At 40.3% G+C, this 10,850-nt stretch overlaps 1 protein-coding gene across 2 annotated transcripts; it reads left to right on the forward strand.

Moving 5' to 3' along the window:
* The first annotated feature begins 1,205 nt into the window (after positions 1-1,205).
* LOC133557259 (zinc finger protein Pegasus-like) lies at positions 1,206-6,621 on the forward strand. Of its 2 annotated transcripts, none has more exons than XM_061907596.1 (3): positions 1,206-1,673; positions 3,548-3,736; positions 5,523-6,621. In XM_061907596.1, exons 1-3 carry the CDS (start codon positions 1,556-1,558, stop codon positions 6,410-6,412), a joined length of 1,197 nt encoding a protein of 398 aa, XP_061763580.1. In that variant the 5' UTR covers positions 1,206-1,555; the 3' UTR covers positions 6,413-6,621. The 2 variants fall into 2 exon arrangements, with proteins under 2 accessions (XP_061763580.1, XP_061763581.1); XM_061907597.1 differs by lacking the exon at positions 1,206-1,673 and adding an exon at positions 2,165-3,241 and having other exon boundaries at positions 3,480-3,736.
* Positions 6,622-10,850: the final 4,229 nt, after the last annotated feature.

The raw sequence follows: 10,850 nt of genomic DNA on the forward strand, positions 1-10,850 counted from the left end.
ACCAACCATCCTTCCGTCCATCTTCTTCCGCTTATCCAAGGTCGGGTCGTGGGGGCAGCGGCCTAAGCAGGGAAGTCTAGACTTCCCTCTAAACTAAATAAGCACTAAACATAAATAACACAGAGCACTATATATAAAATATAGTAAGGATTATGCATTAAAATAGCACAAAAAAAGGCCTACAAGTACACAGCAATATAACAACATAACACAATAATACATTTATTCCTTTTTGTTCGAACAAAATAAAGTTAAAAATTAAAGCCAAACAATAATTCTATGTATAAACCAACCAGTAAAATGGTAAAAACTAAATAAGCACTACACATAAACAACAAAAAATAGCAAATAAACAAAAATTACAATACGAAGCACACATTGTATATACAAACCAATCAATAAAGATGTTAAAAACTAAATGAGCACTACACATAAACAACAACAAACAGCATATATAAAATATAGCAAGAAATATGCATTAAAATAGCAAAGAAATAATAAACCTCACACTAAGAACAGAATATTATATATATAAAAACTAATCAATAAAAATGGTAAAAACTAAATTGGCACTACACAAAAACAACAAAAAACACAATATATATAATATAGTAAGGAATATGCATTAAAATAGCAAATAAATAATACAAATCACATTAAGAAAACATTCTATAAATAAACCAATTAATAGAAATTGTAAAAACTAAATACGCATTACACATAAACAACAAAAAGCACTATATATAAAATATAGTAAGGAATATACATTAAAATAGCAAATAAATATCAACAATCTTAATAAGAAGAGAACATTCTATGTACAAACCAATTAATACCAATCGTAAATACTAAATAAGCATTACACATAAACAACAAAAAGCACTATATATATAAAATATAGACAAACTTTATTGATCCACAAGAAAAATTGTTCGGATATAGTAAGAAATATGCATTAAAATAACAAGAAATAATTTTAAAAAAAACTGAAAAATTAACAATAAAACAACGTAACACAATAAAATATGCACTCCTTTTTATTTTATTTTTTACAAAATAAAGTTAAAAATGAAAGGAAAAAAAAACAGTTTTGGTTTTAATTAAAATCATTCACCCCTTGTGTGTTATTACTACAACGTTAACAATATATAATAATATATATTTGAACACATCGGTAACTGTAAGAATAATTATCGACAGTCAACCTAGTATCGACACAGTCGACATTTGAATCGACCATCCGAGCCCCCTATTGGAAACACACGGGCGCTACACAGACGTCCGCTAGCGACCCCGCGATGAGGGATTTATGATCATTTCTATGATTCCTCCCGATGACCCATCATGGTTTTGTGACACTTAGCGTTACAAACGCCTTTTGACCGACGACATGGCTGCGACACGTTAGCTCACAAAGGACTGCAGCTAGCGTGCTAACGTTAGCCACCGTGCTAGCATCGATCAAAGCAGATCTTTGACACAAAACAAAACAAACAACAGCAAAAAGTGTCCGTTAGGAGTTTTTGTTTGGGTTTGCCGCGTCAAAAGGAGCACAATGGAGGAGATCAAGACTGAACCTGTGGATTTTGTGAGGGAATTCCAAGAATACCTGAGCCAGCAGACCCAGCATGTCAACATGATCTCAGGGTCCATCTGTGAAGAGAAGGATCCAGGTAGGAATCTTGGATATTATACGTTTGAGAAGGATCCAGGTAGGAATCTTGGATATTATACGTTTGAAAAGGATCCAGGTAGGAATCTGGGATATTATACGTTTGAGAAGGATCCAGGTAGGAATCTGGGATATTATACGTTTGAGAAGGATCCAGGTAGGAATCTTGGATATTATACGTTTGAAAAGGATCCAGGTAGGAATCTTGGATATCATACGTTTGAAAAGGATCCAGGTAGGAATCTGGGATATTATACGTTTGAGAAGGATCCAGGTAGGAATCTTGGATATTATACGTTTGAAAAGGATCCAGGTAGGAATCTTGGATATTATACGTTTGAGAAGGATCCAAGTAGGAATCATGGTTCTTGTATGTTTGAGAAGGATCCAGGTAGGAATCATGGATATTATACGTTTGAGAAGGATCCAGGTAGGAATCGTGGATCTTGTATGTTTGAGAAGGATCCAGGTAGGAATCATGGATCTTGTATGTTTGAAAAGGATCCAGGTAGGAATTTTGGATATTATACATTTGAGAAGGATCCAGGTAGGAATTTTGGATATTATATGTTTGAAAAGGATCCAGGTAGGAATTTTGTATATTATACGTTTGAGAAGGATCCAGGTAGGAATCATGGATATTATACGTTTGAGAAGGATCCAGGTAGGAATCAGGGATCTTATATATATTTGAGAAGGATCTAGGTAAAAATGATAGATCTTATACGTTTGAGAAGGATCCAGGTAGGAATCATGGATCTTGTATGTTTGAGAAGGATCCAGGTAGGAATCATGGATCTTATATATATTTGAGAAGGATCTAGGTAGGAATCATGGATCTTATATATATTTGAGAAGGATCCAAATAGGAATCATATATCTTATACGTTTGAGAAGGATCCAAATAGGAATCATGGATCTTATACGTTTGAGATTGATCCAGGTAGGAATCATGGATAATTTATGTTTGAGAAGGATCCAGGTATGAATCATGGATCTTACATGTTTGAGAAGGATCCAGGTAGGAATGATAGGTCTTATACGTTTGAGAAGGATCTAGGTAGGAATCATGGATCTTATATATATTTGAGAAGGATCCAGGTAGGAATCATAAATCTTACATGTTTGAGAAGGATCCAGGTAGGAATCATGGATATTATACGTTTGAGAAGGATCCATGTAGGAATTATGGATCTTGTATGTTTGAGAAGGATCCAGGTAGGAATCTTGGTACATATACCTTTGAGAAAGATCCAGGTAGGAATCATATATCTTATACGTTTGAGAAGGATCCAAATAGGAATCATGGATCTTATACGTTTGAGAAGGATCCAGGTAGGAATCATGGATCTTATACGTTTGAGAATGATCCAGGTAGGAATCATGGATCTTTTATGTTTGAGAAGGATCCAGGTAGGAATCATGGATCTTATACGTTTGAGAATGATCCAGGTAGGAATCATGGATCTTTTATGTTTGAGAAGGATCCAAATAGGAATCATGGATCTTATACGTTTGAGAAGGATCCAAGTAGGAATCATGGATCTTTTATGTTTGAGAAGGATCCAGGTAGGAATCATGGATCTTATACGTTTGAGAATGATCCAGGTAGGAATCATGGATCTTATATATATTTGAGAAAGATACAGGTAGGAATCATATATCTTATACGTTTGAGAAGGATCCAAATAGGAATCATGGATCTTATACGTTTGAGATTGATCCAGGTAGGATTAATGGATCTTTTTATGTTTGAGAAGGATCCAGGTACGAATCATGGATCTTTTTATGTTTGAGAAGGATCCAGGTAGGATTAATGGATCTTATACGTGTGCGATCTGGTGATGGAGACTGTGTTTGGGTTTGTGCGGGCAGTTGGCCCGAGGAGCGAGCAGAACGGCGTGGACCCAGCGTCCGTGGAGGTGAGCCTGCCCCTGGAGGAAGGGTCCGAGGTGCAGATGGACGGTCTGGAGAGGACGTGCGATGGGAAGTACAAGTGCAGCTTCTGCAGCTACGCCAACAAAGGCATGGCTCGTCTGATAGAGCACATCCGCATCCATACAGGTCAGCCTGCCTTATTATTATTTTTATCATTATTTTTTTACCAATGCAATCATAAGCTTTTATTTGTAAATCAATATGACTCATGCAGTGTCGTTTTTATTTTTAATTTATACAAACACCTTGCCGGACACCTCGGTATTTAGATTGTGTATTGCTTTTTTTTAACCTGCGTTTAAAATGCAATGTTTTGTTAGTGCCACACATTTTTATAGCACAGGAAAGTCAAATATGCGAGAGGAGTTGTCTCACTGTAAAGTTGAACAGCATTTTTTTAAATGAAAAGAAACTGCTGTTCTACATGTGTCCACCAGATGTTGCAATAGCAATTCTGTTTGGCAAGCAAATAGTTAATTTACACCAAGCAAGAGGTACACGACTCCTCCCCCTCGACCCAACGTAAAACAAACCGCTTTTTGGGCAGTGACTTACAGTCGTGGTCAAAAGTTTACATACACTTGTAAAGAACATAATGTCATGGCCGTCTTGAGTTTCCAATCATTCCTGCAACTCTTATTTCCTTTGTGATCGAGGGATTGGAAGCACATTCATGACGTTTGGTTCTTTTAGGAATTTTTGAGTTTATACCAAAATGGATACATGGACGATACAGCAGAGGATTGGGAGAACGTCATGTGGTCAGATGAAACTCAACTTGTCGTGTTTGGAGGAAGAAAAATACTGAGTTGCATCCCTGGAACACCAGACCTACCGTGAAAACATCAGTACAGCAGTGTTTTTCAACTACCGTGCCACGGGACATGTGTGTGTGTGTGTGTGTTTGTACATTTACACACACACACACAAAAGTTCTATTTTGGTTTCATCTGACCACATGACATTCTCCCAATCCTCTGCTGTATCATCCATGTATTCATTTTGGTATAAACTCAACTTGTTGTGTTTGGAGGAAGAAGAGTACTGAGTTGCATCCCAAGAACACCATACCTACTGTGAAGCATGGGGGTGGAAACATCATGCTTTGGGGCTGTTTTTCTGCTAAGAGGACCGGATGATTCATCTGTGTTAAGGAAAGAATGAATGGGGCCATGTATCGTGAGATTTTGAGCCAAAACCTTCCATCAGTGAGAGCTTTGAACGGTTGACCAAATACTTATTTTCCACCATAATTTACAAATAAATTCTTCAAAATTCCTACAATGTGAATTCCTGGATTTTTTTTTTTCACATTCAGTCCCTCACAGTTGAAGTGTACCTATGGGGCGGTATAGCTCGGCTGGTAGAGTGGCCGTGCCGGCAACTTGGGGGTTGCAGGTTCGATTCCCACTTCCGCCATTCTAGTCACTGCCGTTGTGTCCTTGGGCAAGACACTTTACCCACTTAATATCTAAGTTAAATGTAACTTATATATTGGGTTTCACTATGTAAAGCGCTTTGAGTCACTAGAGAAAAGCGCTATATAAATATAATTCACTTCACTTCACTATGATGAAAATTACAGACCTCTGTCATCATTTTAAGTGGGAGAACTTGCACAATCTGTGGCTGACTGAATACTTTTTTGTAGGTGGGGATTGAACCAGGGACCCTCGGGTTGCGCACGGCCACTCTTCCACTGCGCCACGCCGTCAAAACATATTTTCCTATTTGTGGAATTTTCTGCTTACCTAAAAATCTGTTAATACTGCCTTTAAAGTTATCTTCGTGGGTTTGGAAAAAAAAACAGTTTTTCTTTATTTCCTCAAACTGCCTCACCTTCTTGTGGCGTCAACTATGATCACCCACAAGAAACAGGTGGTGTAAATTTCCCCTCCTCTGTGTCCGTCAGGAGAAAAGCCTCACCGCTGCCAGCTGTGCCCGTTTGCCTCGGCGTACGAGCGCCACCTGGAGGCCCACATGCGCTCGCACACCGGCGAGAAACCATACAAGTGCGACCTGTGCGCTTTCCGCTGCAGCGACCGCAGCAACCTGTCGCATCACCGCCGCCGGCGCCACAAGCTGGTGCCCGCCCGGGTGGCGCGCCCGCCCTTCGCCAGCAAACGAGGTCTGGCCACACTCCAGAAGAGGACCAGCTCGCTGGGTTTCGGCCGGCGCCTGCTCATCAACTTCAGCCCGCCGCCCGTGCCCGTGCCCGTGCCCAAGCTGGACTACGCCAACGAGCTGCCGCACCAGCATCACCACCACATGCCAACCGGCGAGCACAGGAACCCCCCCAGGGTGTTCCAGAACGACTTCAACAGAGGCGCTAACGGTCTGACGTTCAACAACCCGCTGGAGCAGCTGGCGTCGCTCCAGCCCGTCGACCCCGAGGCCTCTCAAGCGTCGCCGGGCATGGATGAGAAGCCCATCGTGATACAGGAGGTCACGGGGGCGCGGGCCGTGCCGTGCCACAACGGCGTCCAGACTCGAACGCCCAAAATGGAACACCCCGCCTCTGACCGCAGGAGCCCCGCGTCGGCGCACGGCTTGGACGCGAACGACGCCGCGTTGTGTGTCGGCAACAGCCGGCCCGGCACGCCGCTCGCCAACACGCCAGAGCGAGAGGACCCGCAGAGGTGCCCGCACTGCGACATCCAATTCCCAGACAACATCCTGCACACCATCCACATGGGCTGCCACGTCTACGAACACCCCTTCCGCTGCAACATCTGCGGACACACGTGCACGGACAAGTACGACTTTGCATGCCATTTCGCTCAAGGACAACACAAGAAGTGACTTTTCGACGTTTTGTCATCCTTTTGGAGAGTTTCTTTTTAAAATGGTAACTACTGTATATATGCAAACAGACGCCCGGTGCTCTCTGCAGTTGAGTACAGTGGAACCTGGTTTTACGAACCTATTTGGTTCTTGAATAGTGTTCTTAAATCAACAAGTATGTACAGTGAAGGAAATTTCTCCATAAAAAACAATGTAAATATGAATAATGCGTTTCCGGCCTCAACAAAAGTCTGTTTTATTTTAGTAGAGGTTTTTACACTTTGAGCACAATACTACTGCAGGGGTCACCAACCTTTTTGAAACCAAGAGCTACTTCTTGGGTACTGATTAATGTGAAGGGCTACCAGTTTGATACACACTTAAATAAATTGCCAGAAATAGCCAATTTGCTCAATGTACCTTTAATAAATAAATCTATATATATTAAAAAAATAGGTATTTCTGTCTTGTCATTTTGTCGTACAATTTTTTTTACCTTTTACGGAAGGTTTTTTGTATAGAAAAAATGATGAAAAAACGGTTTAAAAGAGGAAAAAAAAAAAAAAAAAATTTAAAATTTAAAACATAGTTTATCTTCAATTTCGACTCTTTAAAATTCAAAATTCAACCGAAAAAAAATGAAGAGAAAAACTAGCTAATTCGAATCTTTTTGAAAAAATTCCATCCATCCATCCATTTTCTACTGCTTATTCCCTTTTGGGGTCGCGGGGGGCGCTGGCGCCTATCTCAGCTACAATCGGGCGGAAGGCGGGGTACGCCCTGGACAAGTCGCCACCTCATCGCAGGGCCAACACAGATAGACAGACAACATTCACACTCACATTCACACACTAGGGCCAATTTAGTGTTGCCAATCAACCTATCCCCAGGTGCATGTCTTTGGAAGTGGGAGGAAGCCGGAGTACCCAGAGGGAACCCACGCAGTCACGGGGAGAACATGCAAACTCCACACAGAAAGATCCCGAGCCTGGATTTGAACCCAGGACTGCAGGACCTTCGTATTGTGAGACAGACGCACTAACCCCTCTGCCACCGTGAAGGCCGCCAATTTGCTCAATGTACCTTTAATAAATAAATCTATATATATATTAAAAAAATAGGTATTTCTGTCTGTCATTTTGTCGTACAATTTTTTACGTTTTACGGAAGGTTTTTTGTAGAGAAAAAAATGATGAAAAAACACTCAATTGAACGGTTTAAAAGAGGAAAAAAACAACAAAAAATTAAAATTAAATTTTAAAACAGGCTTCACGGTGGTAGAGGGGTTAGTGCGTCTGCCTCACAATACGAAGGTCCTGCAGTCCTGGGTTCAAATCCAGGCTCGGGATCTTTCTGTGTGGAGTTTGCATGTTCTCCCCGTGAATGCGTGAGTTCCTTCCTTGTACTCCGGCTTCCTCCCACTTCCAAAGACATGCACCTGGGGATAGGTTGATTGGCAACACTAAATTGGCCCTAGTGTGTGAATGTGAGTGTGAAAGTTGTCTGTCTATCTGTGTTGGCCCTGCGATGAGGTGGCGACTTGTCCAGGGTGTACCCCGCCTTCCGCCCGATTGTAGCTGAGATAGGCGCCAGCGCCCCCCGCGACTCCGAAAGGGAATAAGCGGTAGGAAATGGATGGATGGATGGATTTTAAAACATACTTTATCTTCAATTTCGACTCTTTAAAATTCCAAATTCAACCGAAAAAAATGAAGAGAAAAAACTAGCTAATTTGAATCTCTTTGGAAAAAATTAAAAAAAGAATTTATGGAAATTCATTAGTAATTTTTCCTGATTAAGATTAATTTTACAATTTTGATGACATGTTTTCAATTGGTTAAAATCCAATCTGCACTTTTGTAGAATATATAACAAATTGGACCAAGCTATATTTCTAACAAAGACAAATTATTATTTCGTCTAGATTTTCCAGAAATTTTTTTTTAAAAGAAATTCAAAAGACTTTGAAATAAGATTTACATTTGATTCTACGGATTTTCTGATGTTAATTTAACCATTGAATTTTGGTCATTTCCCCACTACAATGTTGAAATAACATGCTTTTGGACGTCATTTATTCAATGTCAGGTTGTGACGTTGATTTGGGCATTGAAATGTGGTCATTTTTAACCAATATTCTACAATACAAATAAAACGTTGAAACATTATGCTTTTCGACGTCATTTAACCGACAACGTGGATCCAACGTTAAACATCAACGTTGTGTACATTTTCCAATACAACTATTTTGCAACGTTTTTTTAGAAGTCAGTTTTAAAATAAAAACAACAAATACGTATAATCAACGTTGTATCAATGTCTTGTGCCTGCTGGGAGGAGATTTATGTCTGTGTGTGAAAGAGGCGCCGCTGAACAGGAAGGGTAGTCTGCGTTGGCATCTTTTTCCAAAAAAGTCAGTTTACATTACAATTAAAAACTTGCTGTAACACAAAAATGGTTTCCTCAATCTCTTCAATACGAGCAAGCACAACACGGCTGCCAAAATGAATGAACGTGTCCGTACACAGACACACAGAGGCATATTTGGCGCCATCTGAAAGTTCACAAACCGAAAAGTTTGCACATAGAGGGGTCTGTAAATCGAGGTTCCACTGTATCTTAACATTTTGAGGACATAGTCTAAGTCTAAGGTGTGACTTACAGTTTACATGCCACTTTAGGTTCTAGTCAAAAGCTACGCGCATTTGATTTCTCCTGGGTGACCCTGATTAAATGCAGCTAGTAGTTGCTCCTTGCCAGCATACCAGTCATATTTGTAAGACTCATTGAGGAGCGGTGTCCTGATCCGATATTGATATCAGTCCGATACAAGCGTGTAGACTTGTGCAAATATGGACAGCTGGTTGACATCTAAATGTCCTCCAACAAGCACACGGGGTTGGTCTTATCCTTCTATTTTAGTCAAGAGGTAAACATGGTAGACTATAGGCCAACAACAGCTAACCCCGTTTCCATATGAGTTGGAAAATTGCGTTAAATGTAAATATAAACGGAATACAATGATTTGCAAATCCTTTTCAACCCATATTCAGTTGAATGCACTACAAAGACAAGATATTTGATGTTTATTTTGTTTTTGTAAATAATAATTAACTTAGAATTTCATGGCTGAAACACGTGCCAAAGTAGTTGGGAAAGGGCATGTTCACCACTGTGTTACATCACCTTTTCTTTTAACAACACTCAATAAACGTTTGGGAACTGAGGAAACTAATTGTTGAAGCTTTGAAAGTGGAATTATTTACTGTTCTTGTTTTATGTAGAGCTTCAGTCGTTCAACAGTCGTATTTTACGCTTCATAATGCGTGACACATTTTTGATGGGAGACAGGTCTGGACTGCAGGCGGCGGGCCAGGAAAGTACCCTCACTCTTTTACTACGAAACCACGCTGTTGTAACACGTGGCTTGGCATTGTTTGGCTGAAATAAGCAGGGGCGTCCATGATAATGTTGGTTGGATGACAACATATGTTGCTCCAAAACCTGTATGGACCTTTCAGCATTAATGGTGCCTTCACAGATGTGTAAGTTACCCATGCCTTGGGCACTAATACACCCCCATACCATCACAGATGCTGGCTTGTGAACTTTGCGCCTATAACAATCCGGATGGTTATTTTCCTCTTTGTTCCGGAGGACACCACGTCCACAGTTTCCAAATATAATTTGAAATGTGGACTCGTCAGACCACAGAACACTTTTCCACTTTGCATCAGTCCATCTTAGATGAGCTCGGGCCCAAAGAAGCCAGCGGCGTTTCAGGATGTTGTTGATAAATGGGTTTTGCTTTGCATAGTAGAGTTTTAACTTGCACTTAGAGATGTAGCAACCAACTGTAGTTACTGACAGTGGTTTTATGAAGTTATCATGAGCCCATGTGGTGATATCCTTTACACACTGATGTCGGTTTTTGATGCAGTACCGCTTGAGGGATCAACGGTCCGTAATATCATCGCTTATGTGCAGTGATTTCTCCAGATTCTCTGAACCTTTTGATGATTTTACGGACCGTAGATGGTAAAATCCCTAAATTCCTTGCAATAGCTCGTTGAGAAATGTTGTTCTAAAACTGTTCGACAATTTGCTTACAAAGTGGTGACCCTCACCCCATCCTTGTTTGTGAATTACTTAGCATTTCATGGAAGCTGCTTTTATACCCAAATCATGGCACCTGCCTGTTCCCAATTAGCCTGCACACCTGTGGGATGTTCCATACTGTATAAGTGTTTGATGAGAATTTCTCAACTTTATCAGTATTTATTGCCACCTTTCCCAACTTCTTTGTCACGTGTTGCTGGCATCAAATTCCAAAGTTAATGATTATTTGCACACAAAAAAAAGTTTTATCAGTTTTAACATCAAATATGTTGTCTTTGTAGCATATTCAACTGAATATGGGTTGAAAAGGATTTGCAAATCATTGTAGTCCGTTTAT

This window comes from Nerophis ophidion, linkage group LG08 (assembly GCF_033978795.1).
Source record: "Nerophis ophidion isolate RoL-2023_Sa linkage group LG08, RoL_Noph_v1.0, whole genome shotgun sequence".
Classification (NCBI taxonomy): domain Eukaryota; kingdom Metazoa; phylum Chordata; class Actinopteri; order Syngnathiformes; family Syngnathidae; genus Nerophis; species Nerophis ophidion.